The 21839-nt window shown below is 54.8% G+C and overlaps 1 protein-coding gene across 2 annotated transcripts in view; it reads right to left on the bottom strand.

The window, feature by feature from the left end:
• Positions 1 to 17678, bottom strand: part of RALGDS (ral guanine nucleotide dissociation stimulator) — a 61703-nt gene extending 44025 nt beyond the window's left edge. The window contains exon 1 of one of the 2 annotated variants that reach the window (XM_080402989.1): positions 17410 to 17678. In XM_080402989.1, coding sequence (XP_080259115.1) covers positions 17410 to 17427 — 18 coding nt within the window. In that variant the 5' untranslated portion in view covers positions 17428 to 17678. Of the gene's footprint in view, positions 1 to 1641; positions 3321 to 17409 lie in introns of those variants that run through there. The other variant, XM_080402985.1, reaches the window with a different exon arrangement.
• Positions 17679 to 21839: the final 4161 nt, after the last annotated feature.

A 21839-nucleotide genomic window follows, 5' to 3' on the forward strand; every position in this document is an offset into this window, starting at 1 on the left:
GACCTCCTTAAAAAAATGATTTTTTTCTGCAATAAACCCAGGAATATGATTAGCAAGCAGAGGTCACTTCCAAGCCACCCAGGCCAGGGCATCCCCCGTGCCAGGTCCCAGCCACTGCCCAGGTCTCCAGCTCAGGCTTTCCCCTCTGCAGGGAGGGAAGCCCCCACCTGTGTCAGGCAAACCCTGAGGGATCCCCCGCGCCGCAGGGAAATCCAGCACCAGATCGAAACACTGAGTGGGAATGGCTATCACGTAGCGTAAGCCTTGAGAAATCTGCTGCTTGAAGATCCAGCTAAAGGAGAATAAAGCATCCAGCTGCTGGTTCGCCCACTTCATCCCCTGCTCCAGCCTCCTCCCCACGCCGGCTGCCCTCCCTCCTTCCCACACATGCTGCGGGAGGCACCTGCGCTTTCAGGGCATATTTCCCACCCCGGCACACCCTGCCAGCTCTGCAGTGGCCGTCACAGGTTTTTTCATTAGTGCAGTCGATCCCGGCAAAGCCTTGAGGTGTTTCTAAATATAGGAGGCTCCCCGCAAGTCCCCTGTCCCTGCAGAGACACTTGCAGGCTGCTGAGCTGGGGCTTCCCACCCCTGCTGAGATCCTACACCGCCCTGCAGGAAAGTCCTCCCTCTTCCCAGGGAAGCGAGGTTGAATCTGTACTGTCATTTCACCTCTTTAACCACACAGATAACATACAAGGGAAGATAACACTAACCATGACATATCAATTGTTTGCCATCAAGAAAATCCAGATTTAAGCCTCCCCTGCAGTGACAGTACGAACACTGAACACACACAGCAAGAACATGGGCTTTCCCTGCTCCAAAATCAAAGGAAGTTTTGCCTCAAATTTTAAAAGCACCTGGATCACACCCAAAATCCGTACACAGGCAGGACGCTGACCGCTCACCACCCGCCAGCTCTGGAAAGCATTGCCCCCATTTTGGGTTCTCCAGTAGCTTTATCGTGGGGTCCGTCCTTGCACAGTCAGATTCACGGTGTATTTCTGCGAGGGGCAGAGTAGAGGTGACAAGAGAAGCCCTCCCCAGGAATCCCCTGACCCCAACACATTGGGAAACCTGCGCCTCAGTGCTGCAACCAACAGCGATATTTGCATCGTGGACCAAACCCTGCAGCTGGTTACAGCTGCAGCACCACAGCAGAGCGAGAGGGCAGGAGCGTGCCCACAGCCAGCAAGCCCAGGCAGGGCAGCCACCAAGGTGCGCGGAGGCAGAGCTGAGCTCTGCAGCCAGTTGCTGCCTCCCAGGTTTTCACATCCATCAGCCACCCCAGGGCAGCAGAGCCAGAACACACACAGAGCAAACACTCCCTTTTACACTGAGCTACAACACAAGTTGTCTTCCATGTAGGAAGCCTCCCCTCCTTCCCAAACTCCTCCTTTCATTTTGGTGCCTTGGATTTGGCAGATGCAAGACATGGTCTGCCTCAAAATACACCGCTTCAGAAAGGAAACAATCACATCTGGAGGTGGTACCAGCTCTTGGCATCTTTAACTTTGCCAGAAGTTCACCACCCCCGGATGGCGCCGGGGTGGGGTCACAGCACCTCTCTGCCCCTTGCACACCCACCCCGTCCCTGGAGCCGAAAACGGGCTGGCAGCTCGCTTGCCTTCTACTTACATCATCATCCTGCACGCTCAGGGGGATATCCAACATGCACATCTGCACAGGCTGCACCAGTGCCTTCTGCACATTGAACAAAGGTTTTGCCTCCATCTTCCCGGGGATGGAGGGGCTGCTCATTCTTCTCTGTCTCCTCCGCCGCTCCTCTTCCAGGAGCGGGTCCAGCCCAGGCAGTGAAACAAATTGGAGATCTCTCCCTGCTCAATTTTGTCAGCACATCTTGCCAACAGCTGCTGCTTCTGCTGCTCTAAGAGGTCTTATTTCCTTCCTTGCAAATCAAAGAGCTGCGAGGAGCTGCACCAAGAGGCTGTGTGTGCGCGTGTGTGAGCAAGTGCGTCTGTGTGTGTGCATGTGTGTAGCTGGCGATGTTCCTGAGATCGGTGAAACAGCCCTCTGCAAGCATGCCACGGCACGCTGCCTTCCCCCAGCCTCTCCTTTCTTTCAGGGCAATCTCGGTGCTGGCTCTAGCTGCTGCTTTGCACTGGCGTGAGGTTTTCAGCCTCATCTACATGCATGGCACTCGCAAACCCCGTGCATTGTCTCAGAGACACAACAGGTCCTGTCTGCTGTTGATTTCTGATTATGACCAAATTGTGTCTGCAGCAGCTACAGCATTTCCCTCTGGCTGTTGTGGCAGGCAAACAAGCAGAGCTGGAAGGATGAGAGGGTGTGAGACAGAGAGCGTGAATGATTGGAGCTGGAGCCTCCCCTTTTCTTTCCTTCTCTTCTTCCATCCCTGCTTTCCATTGTCAGAGGCAGTTTCAGCTCAGTGCCTTCCTGTACTCCGAGGACCACAGCAAGGCTTAAATAATTCACATCCAGAGTGCTTGGGAACCTTATGGCACTGAAAATGCAGCATGGCACTAAAAGACAGTGAATATTGGTGATCATTTTGTTTGCAGGTCAATTCTGTGTGGAAAGTTTTGCCCAGGTGAGTATGGCACCAGCTGCCTTTTCCACCAGAGAGAGCCCGTGACTCCAAAACAGAGTTTTGCTAGAGGGAGTATGGCACAAAATGGGGTGGTTGTGCTACAAAGAGCATCTCCCTACAGAATTTGCACCAACAGTAGCAGTAGGGCGAGTCAACATGGAGCAATATGTGTATCACCTACATACACATACCACACAGATGTTATTGCTCTCACAAACAAGAATAAACCTGGGGTCAAGTCCATGAGCCTCATCAGCTGCAGGAACAGGCGCAGTGACTGGGGGAAACACCCAGGGTGTCTCTTCAGGGAGGGAAGAGGTGGGGGGGAGCAGTTTTGGTGGGTGCATCAAGCTGCACGCAGCAAGCACAGTCACTGGGGCAGCTAAGCACCCATCAGATGGGCATGTGAAATGACGGGGCCAAATCAATCAAAAAGTCCCCATCGCCCTCAAAAAGGAGTTTATGTCCTTACAGCTGCCCTTCTTGCTGGGGCCGGCGGGGGTGCTGAATAGGGTGAGCAGACCCTGCTGCAGGCAGGCGTTTCTGGGTGCTTTCCCATGGCTGCAGGCAGCAGCGGGTCCCACTCTGGGGCTGCCCCTTGTCGCACGAGGGCAAAGGTCCTGGACGATGCAGCCCTGCCCCGGCTTTCCCAAACCCGGCTGCTGCCTGAGGCCACAAGCCCAGCCTGCGGCACGCCTGGGTTTCAGGGGAGAACCGAGGAGCCCCGCTGAGCCAAGCATTCCTGCAGCGTTAGGTAAGCTGGGCTTGGAGCCCTGCTCAGCACCCAGCCAGCACCAGCCCCGCTCCCTCCTGGCCTCTGTGGCTGGGCTGAGTCATTCACACAGGAGCCAGAGCCAGCCAAGACGCTGGGGTTAGATGGGTCTCACACACAAGGACCCTTGGTGTCGCTCCCAGTCAGAGCTGGACACCTTCCCAGCACACTGGGGCAGAGCGTGGGACTGCAGCAGGATCCAGCCCACCATTCCTGAGAGAAATGCAGGGGTGAGAAAACCAGTGCTTACATGCTGCGGGAATGGGAACTAATGGACAAGCCTGGAACGAGAACAGATAGCAATGAACCCACCATAAAATAAGTTTCAACTGGAAATTAGACAGGTTTTTGAACCACCATATGGCTGAGATGAGCAGCCGCAAGGACACAGAGGGCAGCACCGCACCAGCCCTGGCAACGGCTTCGCAGGGGAGGAGAGGTCACAGCACACGGACAAAGCAGTATTTCCAGGGCGGTCTCCCAACTCCCAGCTGACAGCATTTTGGCAACTGGCTCTTTTCATCACAGACAGGTAGTGCCACAGCCCAGGAAACACCCTGGCATGGCCAGTTGCTGTCTCTCTACGCACGCGATGTCTTGGTGACAATACAATATGCGCTCCCACAGAGGACGGTCCCACATTTCACACTGCTGTCACCAGCAACAAAACCTGCCCCCAGCATGGGCAGTACCCACAGCTCTGGTTCCAGGAAAGGTGATTCAAACCTGGCCTTCAGCCCCAGCTCAGGTAAATCATCTCCCTGCAACAAAAGATTGGCAGAGCGCGCTTTTCCAACAACTTTCCAGTAACAAGCTGGGCTTGGTCAGCTGGGATTGCACCTTCCAACAGGCCTAAGTGACTGCACCGACATCCTGGGAAGGACACAGACATCACACTCAAGTGCCAGTCTCCAAGGGCTACCACCCCCAGGAATCCACTTATCCTGTCCAGCAGCTAATCTTTACCACAAGAACAGGAGTCTTTGCAAAGGTAGTGTGAAGGTGTAGGAGTCGCATCATCTGCTGGTGTTCCAGTTTGTGGTGTGCCCCTGGATTTCATGGTAACAGCAAAGGACAGATGGCAGAGGTTGCTACGCCAGAGCATAGGCTTCTGGCAGGGGCTCAGTCTGCTCTGCTGGTCCCCAGAGCCCAGCAACCTCCCAGCAGGCAGCCGTGAAGATGCCAAAGGGATAACCCTTCTGGAAGAGTCGTGCAGCATGCAGGCAGACTGTGAAGGAAAGCAAAACTGCAAGTGCAGAGTCCCAGGAGAGATGCCAGGCAGAGCAGCAGCAAAGAGTCTGGACAAAGAAATGGCCGTTCTGGAGAACTGTCTCAATCCAACAGGAACGGGACACAGTGGGTGGGGGCTGAAGGGACACGGGAGCTGCTGTGCATGGAAGGCTTCAGCCAAAGGTAACCAGGCAGACGTCATGGGCACTCACACAGTCCCGGAGGCAGTGTGGGACCTTCCCCTGCCCACCAGCAGCCAGCTTGTGCATGTCCACCCACCTGTCTCCCCGCACACCTGCGTAAGTCACTGGGGAACGTAATGGTCCTTCAACAGAAAGCAGCAAAGTAGTTTCAAACAATTTCCCACTGGGAGATTTTTAGCAGAAGTACAAAGCAAAGATTCCCCCGGCATCAAACCAGCCCAGACATGATGATCCCACGCAGATTTCTGAACGACAGCCTCATCCTATTGCTCCTCCAGACTGGCTGGCACAAGTGGAAACTGTACTACGATCCCAGAACCTCCAGCAACAGCAGTTGAACACCTTAAACGTACCGCTGCATGGTTAGCAGAGGAGCCATCCCCACAAACACAGGACCAACTCACTGCTGGCACCCAACAGCAGTGTAGGGCAGCCTTGCAGGAGGTGGAGGAGAAATCTCTCCCAGTATCACCGTACCCCAGCGGCTACTTCTGGCAGACCGAGAAACCCCAGCACAGCCACTGATGCTTCCCCATTACATTTTGTACCGGAGATCTTGTTTTCTACAGATCCAGCTGAGCAGATAAAGCCCATCATGAGACCTCACTGCTTAGCAACAATTACTGGAAAAACACTGTTTTCCAGTAACAGTCCTGGCAGGAACAGAGCAACTGCAGGGTAAATAAACAGCGATCCCCATGCTGGGTGCATCCTGCTCCCGACTGCTTTGCTGCTGCCCCAGGGAGAGACTGACTCCTGCATCCATCCCTTAAGGTCTGAACAGCCTCCACTACCCTACAAGTACATCATTTTGGGCACACTGTGATGGGCCACGACTGAATCTCTGCATAGGTGGATGCAGGTTTCAGTGACAAACTCACGCACAGGATGGTCTTAGTACCCAGCACAGCTGCAATGGTGTAAACACTTGGAATACTCCAAGAACTGATGACCAACCTCTCCCACCATGGTGGTCATTCCTTATGCCAAGTGACTCACGAGGACAAAGGCCCACCTAAGGAAGGCTGACTCCAGCACTTGATGCAGTCAGGCATCAAAGACTTCCACAAAGTTAAAGAAACTCCACAGAAATAACAATGGCGAGTTTGTTTTTCAAAGGAAATTGCAACTCCATGTATTGTCTGCCAGCCCAAACATCACGGCATCCTGCACATGCACGAGAACGCTGCACTTGAGAGAAATGACACAAAACCAACTGGTTTATTTTCACTGCATGAGGCTGCTAGAAAGGCAAAGAGGAAACAAAGCAGCATGACGAGTGAAAGGCAAATGGAAAATCCCAACAGTTCTTCCCCTTTGATACTTACTGGTAATAGAAAAAGGAAATCGGCTTTCAAAAACACAGAAATCCCAACCTGATATCATCCCTCTGAAGAACTCTGGCATTTACAAAAAGCCTAGAGGTAGATTTAGAGAGGCAGATACAGGCACAGGCACGACGGTGGATGCCTAGCGGGACTTCCAGGAGACCATGAGCTGGTAGAATACCTATTTTTCAGTGAAAATCCAAGACACCTTGATATTTAAGCTCATGGGTGCTTCTGTATATCTCACTTGAAATTTGTATGTCTTGTCGCAAATGAGCTAGTAGAACAAATCCCATGGATTTGTATCTGCACCCTTGTTTTCAGCCATTTATTTGAAGAGGCCACCCTTGTTCCCTCAAAGTTGCTCCTGACAGCAGCCACAGCCCGTGCGGCACCTCATGTCTCTGGAAAGCCTGTCTGGCATTCAGCATCCTGAGCTGAATAAATTCCCATGCTCCCCAGAATAGATACATATGCAAAATTAATTTGCAATCAAGCCCGTGCGAAGCATGAGACAGCCTTGTAATAGGTGCAGAGCTGCAATTACCAATGCAAAGTGAAAGCCAACAAGCATTAAAGCGGGCGGGGGGGGGGGGGGGGGGGAGGGGGTAACCAATTAGTTTTCTTGGGATTCCTCCACACATTTGCCACTTGAGGGATTTCAATTTCCACGCTCCCCTGCGGCTGAGAGTGCACCCTGGCAGCCATCATGTCCCCATGGGGAGGGGATGGGGATGCTTCCCCACGGCTTCCCCATAGCCTCCCCCTCTGTGGTCTGTGGTCCCTGATGCGGCTGTGCTGGACCGGTCTCCATGGAGACTGTCACTGCAGCAACAGAGACCAGAGGTGCCGCTCAGGGGGCTGCGAGAGGATGCAAGAGGATGCAAACGAGACTGAGGACCACCTCTCCCCCATAGGAAAGGGGCTGTCAGGTACCCACCCCCCCACCCCCCTTCTGCTTCTGAGGCTGCTTCCCTGCATTGGCAGGATAAAAGGGCTCTGCTGCTTGTGATCCATCTGCCTCGTCCCGTGCTGAAAGCACTTTATCCTATTGAAATCAGTCCCATGGGAGACAGTAATACTGAGCTGTCATGGCGGGTACAGCATCCGGAAGGAGCAGTGCTCAGGGCTGTCATGGCAACAGTTTATAGAGTTTCCGTAAGGGCCCTCCCCCAGAGATGGGGACACCAATGCAGCAGCCCCAGGTGCACACAGCTGGGGAGCCCAGGGTGGGCAGAGCTGCTCTGGCGGGGGTCCCTGCTGTTCCAGCCACGATGCCGCCCATTGCACAACTGCTTGTGCACAGGGTGGAGGAAGGACCTGTTGTCCCTAGACAGATGTCACAGAGCAGCTCCCCACTCCCTTCTGCCCTGAGGGGCACCAGCACCCCGCACCACCACACTGCAGGAGAGCGCAGAGGTGGGCAGTCATCGTATGACCCCCTGCAGTTCATAGCTGCCACCACCACCCCTTCCTCACGCACCCCAAAGCTAACCTCAGTTTCCACTAGGCTGAGCCCTGTTAATGACACCTCCCTGGTGTCCCCACCCCACCCCACCGCGCTGCCGGAGAGACCCAGGTGCCGCTCTAATGTAGGGAAATCCCTGGCACAGGGGCTGCACCGCTGGGATGACTGTATTCATGCTTGGGTGCCCAGCTTCCCAGGCTGGGCTCACATGGCAGGCTTGGGAGCTGCGGGCTGCAGGGGTACTGGTGTGGGAGGATGCCACAAACTGTCCTGTGCCCATCACAGCTGTTCCCTGCCAGCTCCAAACCCAAGGAAAAGCTCCATCATCTCCCAAAACACCTGCCTGTCAGGGAAGCCCGCAACACTCCAGCGTGGAGAGATCTCAGGAAAGATCAGGGCCAGGAAATAAGCTCCCGAACACCAGCACTCCCCGGCTCCCCCAAGGCCAGCTGCAGCCCGTGCCCCGCAGTGCAGCCAGCCCCCTCGCTGGGACGTGGGCACAACGGAGCTCAGTGGTCCCCGCACCAGCCCGGCAGCGTGGCCAGCTGCTTCCCGCAGCAAACGAAACCTTTGCTGGAGAGAAAGGTGCTGCAGGAAACTGAGAGCTGAGGGCGCCAGCAAGTGTGACAATGCCCACTGTTGGTAACTGTGATTTCTCCATCGGGGTTTATCCCACTCGGCAGCCAGGCCAGAGCAGCAGCCACCTGCGGCGAGAGACCAGGCTGGCAGCAAGGCCAGGGCATCTCTCCCGGGATATGCCTGCATGCAGCCAGGCCTGTAGGCGATCAGGGGGCATGCAGGTGTGATGTATAGCACAACGCACCGTCTGGAGCACTTGCCAGAGACAGAGCATCCACTAATTCACTCACTTGGCCGAGCCTCCAGCACTGGGCAGAGCTGTTCCCTTAGCACATTTTCCAGGGTTTAGCTGAAGCTTAAACAAACCCAGAGGAGGTTCCCGCCCCCCCACCCTTGGAGCCTGCTCTCATCCACAGGACCTCATGTTATTTAAAACCCTCTCAGCTCCTCACACATACTTGAGCCTACATAACACACAGCCAGGAGGTTATCTGTAGATCCACATCACTGTTCCATGTCACTTGGCAGACAAGGAACTGTGGGCTCAGAGAGATAAGAGACAGCTCAGAGGTTTCCAGCCCTATGCACTAAGCCAAAGGTTCTCCAGATCCTCCCTCTTCGTGCTGGATTTGCAGGCTAGGGGGTTTAAAGAAGCTTCCACCACATGCAGTCCCCTCTCCACCAGCCTGTGTCAGCCAGGGGGATGGGAAACACTTGTTGCACAGCCAGATTCCTGAAACAGGTTGACTTTCTTGGAAGTTTCCTTCAGGCCTCCTGTTCAGCTGCTCCCCATCTTCCCGTGAAAACAGAGGAGGGTTTGACATCGCTTTCTTGGCTGCAAGGGGAGCCGATGCCTTTTGCAGACCTATCCCGAGGGGGATGGTCCCAGATCAGGGAGGGAGAGGCATTTCAGCCTGGAATGGCAGGGGACAAGGACACAGCAGGGCAGGACATCCCAGACCCCAGGGCTGTTGGCTTCAGCAGACACAGCCCAGAGAGCACGGAAGCCCTTCCCTGACCTCCCCGAGGGCCGCAGCCAGATCCCAGCTTTCCCAGACCCGGCCCCCATGCAGCACAGATGTGCAACCCGCCCCAAAGGGGGCTGTGTTCCCCCCACCCCATCCCCAGCCAGGTCTGCAGCCCCTCAGGGGCTAGAGGGCTGCTGCATTTTGGGGATGGCAAATTGTGAGCTCACTTTGCTTTGCACAGATTAATGAGCCATCCTACCAACCCACCGTCTCCAGGTGATCTTAAAGCAGAGTGGAGGGTGAAGCCCCCTCAAGCATTGCAGAGCAGTGCTGCTTTTAGGCAGAGCCATGACTTTTGGCTGCAGAAAGGGAGTATGTCAGGGTTTTCCACACCAGCCCAGCAGCAGACATAGGAGCTGGGGAACACCATCCAGCACCATGTGGCTGCATCAGCATCCTCACTGCCTATGGGGTCCCAGGCATGACACCAACCAGGACCCTTGCAGCTGGAAAAACATGTGGCTGGCACCAGCAGACCGAGAAAGCACCCTCTGCATTTGCAGGAGGCCCCACCAGAGCAGCATGGGAGGTAGAACACCCTCCCTCCAGCACCATACCAGTCTCCTGCTTCACACCCAGCACAGCCATCTAGTGACTGTGCGGTAAATCGGATGAAACTCTGCCCTGGAGGCCCACCATTGATTTCCGTTGCCTAACGACAGGAAAGCTTTATAATCCTATTAACTAAACACCCTTTCAAGCAGCACTGGGAACAGCGCAAAGGGGAGTTGTATAAGCAGTTAAAGCCCCACCGGTGCAGCGCCCAGCTCTGACAGGTGCTGGGTGAATTCCCCAAAAGCCGGGCTGCAACACCCACAGGGGCAGCTGCGGTGTGTCGGTGGTGGCCCCCGCAGAGCTGGGTCCTACAAAGAAACACATCCTTTGGCTGCAGGTCTCTGGCCAGAGGGCAAAGGAGCTAGGAAGCCTTGCACAGGAAAATAGTGCCCACGCATGCAAACTTGCAAGACTTGGCCCCTGAAATACTGACAAATACCATTGCGTTTCAATCTCTTCCTAATCACCACCACCCTGGTTGTACTTATAGATGTTTCCCAGCAAAAGATACACTGCTTTGGCCAAAATATATGAACATTTTATGGAAGAACATGAATTTCATTGCAGCTCCCTAAGGAGAAAGGATACATTTCAGAATACTTATATTCACAAAATGTTTTATGATTGCATCCCTCCCCCCTAGTTTGCATTGCTGGCGCAGGGGGTTAAAAAAAATATTAAGTCAAGCTTGTGGAGGACGTAAAATTCCAGTTTCCCACCCCCCCCAGGTACCACAGTGCCACGCTGAATTTCCACGCAAGGGCAAGAAGACTCGGTGCTCTGGTGAGCTCCAAGGAAATGCTGCTGAGCCACGTGCAGGGCCCGAGGCTGGAGCAGCTGTGAGTACTGTGGCCAGACCTCCCACCAAGTGCCACAGGAGGGGCTGTGCCACGGCACAAAATATGGATGCCTGGCTGATGCCTCATCCAACTCAAATCCCTTTGAGTCCAGGTCCCTTCCAAATGGCATGGTCAGGATATCTGCAGCGGTTAGCCCGAGGAGGAGGGTCTGTGCTGTGACAGGAGGGAGATAAATGCCTTTCCACAGGCAGAAATGCACCTTCCCCATACTGTGGAAGCATATATCAGTCATCTCCCCTCCCTTTCAATTAGTTATTCACACAGCAGTGCAAATTGCCGGGTCTAATATTTTCCATGATGGGTTATGAATGCAGAAGCACAGGATGGGTTCTTTTGTCAGGGGACACAATGCTGCAGGCATCCCCATCAGTGCCACGTGCAGTGACGGAGCAGGAGGTCAGGCACAGCTCTCAAACAAAATCCTTCCTCCTTTTAGTGCTTCTCCCACTGCAGGCAAAATAAACTACCCTCCATGAGCACTGGGAAAGGAGCCTTTTCCAGCTCCCCCATAGTGGAACAAAGCTGCGGGGCCACAGGCTCTGGCTTGCAAACCCATCACACCAAAGCACACTGCTTGCTCTAGCCTTGTTATTTTGGTGCCACCAAGGACAGCACAGCCACCAGAAGTGCCTGCCTGTCACCATGGAAATGCTGAATGGGAGGGTTTGAAGCCTGCTGTGACTTTCAACCTCTGCCAAGCAAAACAGAGCCCTTAAACACCCACAAGCCCTGAGCGTTTGCATGAGGAACAGACTTCTACTCCCCTTGGCCTGCTGGGCACGAGGCAGTTAACCTGGGACCTCTCCCAGAGAAAAAGAACAGACCCCACTGTTCCTCCAGCCTCCAAACAGTCACAGCTCAGCCTCTTCCCTCAGCTGCCCCTGTCCCGGACCAGCTGCCCTCTCCCAGTGTGCACCCACCAGATCTGCCCCGCAGACACGCCACAGCACAGGCAGCAGCGGTTTTCTGGGTCTGCACAGCCAAAGCTTTTGCACACCACAACCAGCACTGCCATGGGAAGACACCTCCATCCCTTCCCAGCAGACCTGACCGCTGGTCCTCCCCCTGGGGCTGCTCAACCTCCTTGGGGAAAGGAGCTAGAAAGCAGGCAAGGGCTGGCTGTATTCCCGCTCCCCCTAATTCTGAGCAGGGTATGCAGCAGAGCCATCCCGACCAGAGTGTTTCCGCCTGCCCTGGACCTTGCCGTGACACTCTGGCCGCCTATTGCTGTTTCTCATGCCGGTGGCGTCTGTTCCCCAGGGAGGCGGAGAGCCACGACCGTATGGGACACAGGGCCAAGAGGGACGGGCAGGAAACACACGGTGGGAAATCCGCTGTGAGATGGAGGCAGCAGGGCCAAAAGAGCAGGGCAGCTGTCAAAGATTTCAAAGGGGCCTACGGCCTGCCTGTGAGATGACCCCAACCTCCCCAACCCGTGCCGACAGCCTGCATGGAGCCAGGCAGGCTCCTTCGCACTGAACGTGGCCTCTGCAGTGTTTGCTTCCTGCCTTCAGGCTAGGCAGGGTGTTCATAGCCAGGGAGCAGGGAACAGATTGGAACCGCATGGAGGAGAAAAGATAAAAAGGAACAGTGGACGTCCTGAGAAGCCCACAAGGGTGCAAGCCAGACTCAGCTTTCAGGGTAGTATCAGCCAGCATGTGCCTTCGGGGAAGCTGCAAGCAGGTTCACAAAGCCACACAGTGAATCCCGGCAGAGCATCACCTCTAGGCTGGGCCAGCAACCGACACCCCAGCAGCACATCCTCCCCTCTGATAATGCCAGGAGTGTTTCTCCTGTCACACAAGCAATCCCTCCTAACAGCACTGGTTACAGCAGTCTGTATCTACACCACACCTCATTTTCTCCCCCACTCCTCCCTTTCCTTTCTAAATCCTACAGGAAAGTGTGGAGCCTTATCTGGGAGGCCTTGACATCCCAGAGCTCTGGCGCCACGTCTAAAGCCTGATTTTCTCCAGATCTTACACAGGAGCAGGGCAGACCAAAGGAGGGCTTCTCCACCCTCTCTGAGCAGCAGCAGGCAAGTGACCCATCGGGGCACAGCTGTGCCCCTTCCTTCCCCCCACCCCGACCCCCTCAGCCCTGCTCCTTTCCTTCCTCCCCCCCCACCTTTGAAATCTCTCTGCAGGCAGGCAGGGTGAAGGACACAGTATTGCAGCTACACCTCCTCAAGGGAACACGCGATGTTCTCCATCCCGGAGCACAGGAAGGCAGGAGCCAGCGAGGCCCACCAGAGCACCGCTCAGCAAACACAGAGTGGGCTGTAAATCTGTGCAGAGGATGAACTCCCACTGTGCTCCCAGGCCTCCAGGGAGCGGGAACTCTGTGATCCCCTGGCACACCACCACCAAGCCGCCTTTGACGTCAGCTCATGTCTACAAACATTGTCTTTGACCCATGGCCAAAACTTGCAATGCAGGGGAATATCAACAGAGAAAGTGAATATCCATAGAGATATCCCGCAGAGCGCCTGCTCCGAGCGCGCTAGGTGACAAGGGGCCGAGGGCTGAGGGTGAATGCGCAGGCGCACCTGGCATGACTTGGGAGCCGAAAGGTCCCCAAGAAATCAAGTCATTTAAAATGCAAATCCCCAAGGAAAACAGATGGGTGAACCCTCACTCCAGGTCACTCAGGCTGGACTCTGGCAGGCCCAGCAGGAAAACCTACTAACATCTGGAGGCTCCGTCGCTGCCAGCAGATCCCGCAGCAGCTGGGGGCTGGCCCCAGGCAGAGCAAACTGGATGTTTGGGTGCTGAGCTGTCCCCCACACAGCTCTGCTCTGTCGCTGCCAGCAGCTGCCACGGCCACTCCTGAGTGCCCGGCAGCGTGTTCCACCACACTGCCCCACGCACCTATCTCAGTCCTCCTGCACCCACACCAGCGCAGATGTGGCAGCCTGGAAAGCAGCAAAGGCCCCTCTCCCAGCCGCTGCTGATGGAAAGGTCAGGCGCTTGCCTGTTGTTTACAGAGTGCTAGGGAAAGCTGGGGGATGGGTTGACTGGTAACAGTGGGAACCAGCACAAAAGGGAGCTGTGGATCAGGGCTTTCTTTTCATACCAGGGACACGGTCATTGGCATGGCCTTGCTGAGGTCTCACAGCAGCTTTGGGACTGGACCTCAGGTCTCCAAGGATGGAGCCGGCTCATATTAATCATCACCAAGAAGCTAAACAGCTTCTCCTCGGTGAGTAAGATGCACACATCAAGCTCCGCTGAGCGGATCTGCTCCTCGCAGCAGAGCCCAGCCTGGCACGCACGTCCCTTTCCAAGAGCCAGGCGCCTGCCATGCCCCAGCTCGCGTCACCACTGCCACTTCTCAGCACTGATGAAGGCAAAAAACCCAGGCAATAACTCATAGGGAAAACAACAGTGCCATCTGCTGCACAGCCCCACTTGGCCCCGAGCGCCCCGACAGCCGCGGGCTGCCCACGCAAGGCACTCGGGCAGGCTGGCACCGCTCCGCCGGTCACCGTGGCATGCAGAATGCACCCCCAGCCAGCACCAAGCCAGGCACGGAGGCAGCAGCAAGCAGCCCTGCAGGGGGAAAGCAACCCTACCGCAGCCCTGACAGCCACCCGCAGCTGAACCACCGGGCACAGCCTCTGGTTTGCATAGAAGAGCAAAGGACAGCAGGATGGGGAGGCAGAGCAGAACGAGAGAGTGTCCCAGAGCCCATTTAGTGATTGCAGGGTGTGAAGCAAGCTCACTCGGTAAAGGCAGGCAAACAACCTCCCTCCTCCATCAGCACCCTGCAGGTGAAGCACATCTTCCAGCCTCTCTACAGGCAAGGGGAGGGGGGAAGAGGCAAACAGCCCCTAACACTTGCGGAGCCTTAGCAAGCTAGCTGACACCGTCCCCAGCATCTCCTTTGGAAAGAAATCTCAGATCCTGGCACTAGATACCATGCACTGCCAGATGCTCTTTGTCAGGGGACGCTTGGTGGGAGCAGGGTTAGCCTGAGGGGGCTGAGAGCATTTTCTCTGCACCTCCAGCCCCAGCAGCTGTGTGTAGTTGCCTGTTAGCCACCCCTGCTCCACAAGTGATTGCAGTCTGGTGGCAGGTGAAGCTGGTTCTCTGCATACACTGCCTGGAAAGCGTGCTGACATCCTCCACGAGACATGTGTTGCTATAGCAATGGGAAAGGTATCAGAAGCAAAACCGGCATTGATGGATAGTGCAGATTGCTGTTCAGATTACCATGCAAGATCAGGACCCCTGCTTCTTAAGGTCCAGGAGCCAGGCACCACATAGGGAATGGCACAGTGAAAACACTGCAAGGAACTGAAAAAACACAACCCCAAAGATGCCCAGAATAAACAAAGTTCTGGAAAGCCCCTCCTTTCTTCACATAAAGAGCCATCTCAAAGCAAACTGACCCTGAAGATAATGAACTGCACTGAGCTACAGGATGTCAAATCAATCATTACAGTATCCCAGAGATTTATCTTGGAGCCTACAGCAGTCATTGCATCCTCTGCTCACGTCTGATCAGCCCTGTCTGCAGGCACATACACACATGCATGAGTGGGAGCTCCAGATGGAGCAGCTGAACCACGCTGAGGAGGGACTTTTCATCTCTCTACCAGCTTCCTCCCAGACCCTGCTGCCAGCTGGACTCTCACTTGCTGTCACTTGTTGCCAACTCACCCTCGTGCCCGTGGCAGAGCACCACCAAGACTTAACTCCTAGCCACTGGAGTCACTTCAGACACAGCTCCCTTCTCTACCTCACAGCAGATGACAGAGACACAAACAAATTCAGCTCCAGCCTTGCTTGCCTGCACTCAGGCACTCTGCGTCCTGCCCTCAGCCAGCCCCAAGACTGCTTGTCCACCATCTGTTCCCTTCTCCAGCCCAAATGGCCTGTAAAGGAGAGAGAGGGGATGAGTCTGCAGCCTCTGGGAGCTTGGTTCAGGATGGAAGCCACCTTCTGACTCACGTGCAGGTTTCGGTTTTAAAGGCTGCAGTTCACCTTTGCACATGAACCTTTGCTTTCACATGTCATGACACCCTGAACAACACACCTGCAGCAATTAGATCAGAGATGAAAAAAAGAATCTTGTTGTTTGCTCAGCTTATTTACTTTGCAGCACTCAGTTTTCCCAGTTGTTTGTGTGGGTCTTTCCCTTAGCAACCAGGGAGAGAAACATTTATGAGGCATGAAAAATGTAGTTGTACAGCCATAAGAACTGGCAGGGTGCGGCTGCAGGCACAGCTGGAAATTCCTCTTAACTAGTAGTCACAAGTGACAGGACTTCAATGAATTGCACCCCTCAAACAGCAAAATGGCTCATCCTTTTCATGCAGGACATGCAGGCAGAATCAGGACTTCTAACCTGTGCTCTCCACTGTAACACCCGCCATGCAGAATCCCAGGCTTGTAACAAATACCTCTACGTGCCTCAGTTTACCCATATATAAAATGGGACTAAGTATAAAAAGTGACATGAAGGCTAAAGTTGAGACCTTAATACAAAGCACTCTGTAGGAATGCAACCTGCATTCCCCAACATGGAAGGCAGGCTGACATCTTTTTCCAGACAGCTTTATGCCTTTAATCTTCTGGATCTCCCAGCAAGATTATGCTCCCCAGTTCACAGCCATGGTGACAGTACTCTTGCTCTTGACCCTTGGCAGGGTCAGGATCCAAACCCTGGTATTTTGGTTGCCAATCCCCTTTTCCAAAGAGATGTGCCACAATCCCACATGCATGCATGCTGGCACCAGCTCCTGCCTCACACACTTACCCCCAACAGAGCTTATTTAGCTTTTGGTTACAGGGCTAGATCAAGGCAAATGAGGCCCAGACCAAATGGACCCACTGGGTGCAGGAGGCGGCTCTGGTATGCACATTTTCCAGTCCAAAAATGGATCCCAGCCCACTTTTCCATCACAGCATCAGCCCTTCCCTTTATTCATTCTTGGGCTCCCAGGAGCCAGTATTACCCACTTACCTTCCCACCACCCCCACAAGGGCAGCAGCACAGACCCTCCTTCCCTGGGAAGGGGTTGCGGTGGGAGAGGAACACGAGGATGAACACACTCAGAGGAGCATCAGGACCAGAGTGCCACGTCCTGGCAAGACCCCCACATGTCATGCCTTCGCTTCACCCTCCCCTGCTCCAAAAGCACCAGTGGGTTTGTGAGCGTAGAGCTTTAGTCCACCTCGGCTCAATTTGGCTTCATTTAGCCTCACAGACACACCAGGCAGGAACAAGGGCCCTCCTGGTGCCCCTTGGCCCCGGCGCTGCCTGGCAAGCTGCGGCCCCGGCTCGCTGGCACAGCACGCAGCAGCCTCGCAGCCTGCCAGCAGCCACGCAGCCCATGAACGGCTGCGGCATCTCAGTGACAGCCAGACCCTGTCCCGAACTGTGTTGCTTTCGTTCTCAATCCTTCATCTCCACTTCTACTGGCCGCACTTACCCATTACGCAGAGAGAAAGCGAAAAAAACCCGCCATGAGATCCACAAACACGCACGCACACCCCCGCAAAGGCTGCTTCCCCCTCGCCAAAGCTCACGCCGCAGAGCAGGGGTCTGGACGGTATCCCCCTACGCCAGCCGGCAGCGAGGGACAGGCACCTGCCGACCCCCAGGACATCACCGCCAGAGCCCACCCGCTCCCCGGCATCGCACACGCGTTGGGCGCACCGCGGACTCATCCCGAGCCCCCCCCCCCCCCAAGCTGGGTGCCGGAGGGACCGAGCGCAGCTCCCCCCGCGGTTGCGCCCCGGAGCCGGGGCACCCTGGCAGCGCCCCGGGGGGACCAAGCGGGCGGGCGAAAGGCGCAGCTCACCTGAGTGTCGATCATCATGGTGCCCCGCGCATAGCCTCCGCCGGCCGCTCCGGGGCTCCGCGGGGCCGGGCTCAGCGCCCCTCCGCGCCGCCCGGCGGCCGGGCCCGCAGCGCGCCGGCCATGGGGCCCCGCCGCCCCCGGGGAGCCGCCGCCAGCGCCGTGCGCGGCCGGGAGAGCCGAGGCCGGGAGAGCCGAGCGGGGCGGCACCGCGCGGGGCGGGGGCGCCGCTGCCGGGGGGCGGGGGCCGTGCCCGGCTCCGCCCGGCCTGGCCCCCGCATCCCGGGGAGGCGCCGGCAGGTGGGTGCGCGGCGGGGGGCTGTACCCCTGCAGGTGCCGCCTCCGCCGAGTGCCCTGCGCCCCCACGCCTGCTTGGGTGCCATCGCGCGGGGCCGTAGGAACGGACCTTGCAGCGCTGGCCGGGGACGCGCGGGGGGATGGCACTGCGCGGCTGGCGAGCTATAAATAGAGGGGAGCTTCAGGGCAGAGGAGCAGGTCATTCGGCGGGCAAGCCCCCCCGCCCCGCGGGGCACCTCTAAGGAGGTGAGCCCGGCACCCCGCCGCACTGGGGCCGTGCCGGCAGCGCGCAGACACCTGCCCCTGGCTGCCTCATGGGTTTCGGGGGCACGGAGGGACCCCGGGAAAAAAAGCTGCCGGAGGTCGGGGTGCGCCGTCGAGGTGCTGGAGCGTGAGCTGCTGAGCCAGCGGGGTTGCCCTGGAAACGGAGAGGCTGCACGTGAACGGCTCCGGTACCCACCGTTTATATTTATGAGGCCGATGACATGTGCCATCGTAGAGTGATGTCAGGAGACGGCTGCGTCACTCGCCAAGGCCAAGTGCAGCGCTCCCTGCTCAGGGGTGCACACCTGGGGACCCACACACACCCCCGGCACCCACAGGTGCCCCCGTGTCTAACGAGCCCCTGCCCCGGGAGCCACCCAGCGGGAAAAACAATTTTGCCAGGGTGACAGTGGGAATTGGTGACAAGGCGCAGACCCCCACATCTGCCCCTCCAGCTCCCCAGGGCTGCAGGGCAGCAGAACCAGCGGCTCCCGGGGGGAGCATGGCCAGGAACGGAGGAGGTGCTGCCAGGGCGCTCCTGCTGGCACGAGATGCTGCCACTGAGCAACATCGTTCTAATTATAGTAATGGTGTCAGTGCTGAACAGTGGGGAAAATACATACTTCAAAAGGTTTATAACTAGGTAATTTGCTGCTGGCAAAACTCACTACAAAAAACCCCCAACAACCTCGCCCTAGAATGAAGCACTTTTAAAAAGTAATTTGTACGCATCTAACTTGCTTTAAATTAGCTAAAGGTTCAGAGGGGGGAGCAGGGGGATGAGGTGGGCACACAGGCAGCAGAGGTTTCTGGTTAAGGCTGCCTTTCGATTCGTGTCGCGTCATACTAGTTTTACATGAAACAGCAACATTTGGTGGATCTATGTTTAGTCTAAATATAGCCTGAGAAAAGTCGAGTCAGTACAGCGTTACTCTTACATTTTGAGAAAGGAGGGAGTCGGGTGGGTAGGCAGACATTTAAAAGTCATTCCTCCAATGCATTTTGCCAGGAACCCTTTCCTAAATTATTTGATTGTGTGGACCTACATGTGGAGCAGAACTGCAGGAGTGGTGATTTAGCGTGAGCAAAGTGCAACTCATTCCTGTCAATTCCTTCTCCAGTTCCTGCTGTCCCTGAAAGCGCCCGGTGCTATCATTGTCACTCCACCTGGACACCTGCTGCTCTGTGTGTGTGTCACCCCCAGGGATCCCACAGGGACTTGCTGGGGCAGTGGGGCGAAGCAGAGCAGGGGAGGATTCAAGTGAGAAAATAGTAACCCTGGTGCTTAGAGCTGCCCTTTGAGATTAGAGCAAATTCCCCCCGAGAAAAAACCTCACTCCGTCTGTCTCATATTCATTAGTGACGGGTCAAGGCTGGCCCCTGCATGGACACGAGACAGTCCCTTCTCTGAACAGGTACGATAGAGGGTAGAAGAATAAAGCCAGTCATTCTGGCAGTGAGCTTGCAGAATCCAGCTCCTTTCTACTACCGTACTGCTTTAACTGCGTTTAGCCAGCCAGGCGTATATGGCTATTCCCAACTGGTTTTATGCAGGGAATGTATAACTGATGTTCTTATTCTTCCTCATCTGCGTCTGCTCAAAGACCATCTTGTTTCCATGCCCCCCAGCCACAGATCTCAGAGAAGGCAGTCCTTTTGTAACTACCGCTGCATACCAAAGTGGTTCAAAACGACTTTTTCTGGTCAATAATGTCAGACGCCAGCACCTGTGGGAGGGTTAAGGGAATCCGAATAGGAGTGGGAAAGGGTGCTAGTTTGGTTTAATGGAATGATTCTTGTCCTGTCCATGGGGAGAATGAGAGGATCACAGTCTGGCCCCACCTAGGATCATCTTCAGTGCTGGAAGCTTCTGTTTCTTGCCCCCCAAAGAAGTCTTCCCTTTGGCATGAACGCACCACACAAGTCACCAGCCAGGACAAGAAAAGAAAAAGCCTGTCAGATGGGTTCTTAAATTAGATAGACAATGAATGATGAGTCTGTTCCAGCCGAGCAGAAAGAAAGGGATGGAAGGAACAAGGGGCCCTTGGGAAGGCAACAAGCTACTGATCTGAGGCTTAGTTAAGGACAAACAGGGGCCTGAGTCAGAAATACCTTGAAAGCATCATCAGATCCTCAGGCAGCATAAATCGGCTGATGATTTATTTACATGTGGTGATTCACTTTTCATGCAGTACTGCGTGCGTGTTTCCACATCCAAATTCCTTTGGCACAAGGACAGGCAAGACAGTGTTGTCCCCTGTGGCGAATGGAAGAAGACCTCACATGCAAGAGTGTCGCTCTGATGCCTTGTTACCCTGTGCCTCAGTTTCCCCACTGAGCAGTGGATGTTGGTGGGGAATTCAGATCAGAAAGTAGGTCCTTGTGAAGCTCCCACACTGCCCACAAGCCTCAGGCTGCACACTCCAAATGAGAAAGCTTGCTGCTGGTGTTGGGGGAAGGGGATTAATCAGCAGGAGATGACAACAAAAGCCCAGGCTTTCGTTAATTAGAGGAGGGCACGAGCTGATTCAGGGAGCATCTCCCACACTGCACTGGGGAGTGTGTTTCTGGAGACACAGGGAGTTTCTAGGTACTGCTTCAAATCACAGCCCTGTCAAGCAGAACTGTGTCACGTAACATGTGACACAAGACCTTCCCCTGGGGAGAAGCCGCAGGCCTGCCAGGAAGATAAATATGTTTCACACTGCACAAATCAGGCCATTACTGTGTCAATCACGGGGTCACGGGGTCCTGGATTTGGCCAAAAGGTGGCTCGGAAGCAGAGCTGGAGAGCAAGTCTATTATAAAAGTATTTCAGAACAGGAACCCCAGAAACACAGACCGCCCTCGGTCACACATCATTTGTGCTGGAGAACGTCGTCTCATAGTGGATTTAGTATAGGCTATGAGTATCCACATGGGAATTCATGTAATTTAGTATGGCAGAATGAAGCCCAATGCCTACAAACACAGACCAATTTAGAGCAGAATTAAGGCACAAAGGCAATTAGCCATTGGCACAGCTGATCTATGGATGTGTGGCTGCTACATCACTCCATGTTTTTATTGGATCTGAATGCTTTTCTAAGAGATCTAGCCCAGTCCAGCCGTGTATTGTGAGCTTGATACTGATATCGGGAGATAGAATTATCTGGCTTGTCCTGTGCAGCTCTGACTAGGCAGTTCCTTCTGGCTTGTAAAAGAATCCATATGCATATATATAGCAGCTAGCATAATGAGACCATAGTTTCAGTCATGGCTTTTGGACACTTAACTGCTTTCCAAATAAGAAATATACAGTATTATTCCTGGGTTTGGAGGGAATAAATCTTTTGGGAAATATTTAGATAAGGATCTTTCTTCACCCTTTTGGGTTAGATGAGGTGCCCAGTTACCAGACAGACATCTTCACAGGGGATTCAGTTCTGGTTTAGTTATGCAGTGGGGTGTCTTCCTGCAGCACCACATTACTAAGAACATGGAGAAAATATAATAGGGTAGACCTTTCGCTGGATAAAGCATGAATCAACAGACCCAACTGCCACTAGGGGTTTTGGGCTGAAGATATTCTGTGTACCTTATTTATATTATGGGTACTGTGAAAGCTTTTCTAATTAGTTGTCTGGAAGACGAAATGCCTACAATGACACTGGCAAGTGCCATTTTCAGCCAGCTCACACAGGACTGAAATGGCTCGTTAAGTCATCTGCAATCAGTGATGGGGCCCTAAAGCTCTGAATACTTGATACACTGCCATACAGCAATTTCCTCATGTGAAAAGAAGCAAGAACAGTCAGGCACCTCTTCCCCCTTTTCTCTCTCTCTCTGCCAAATAAGCCTTTTTTTCTTTTCTTTTCCTTTTTTTTTTTTTT

This window comes from Falco punctatus (genome assembly GCF_963210335.1).
Source record: "Falco punctatus genome assembly, chromosome: 9".
Classification (NCBI taxonomy): domain Eukaryota; kingdom Metazoa; phylum Chordata; class Aves; order Falconiformes; family Falconidae; genus Falco; species Falco punctatus.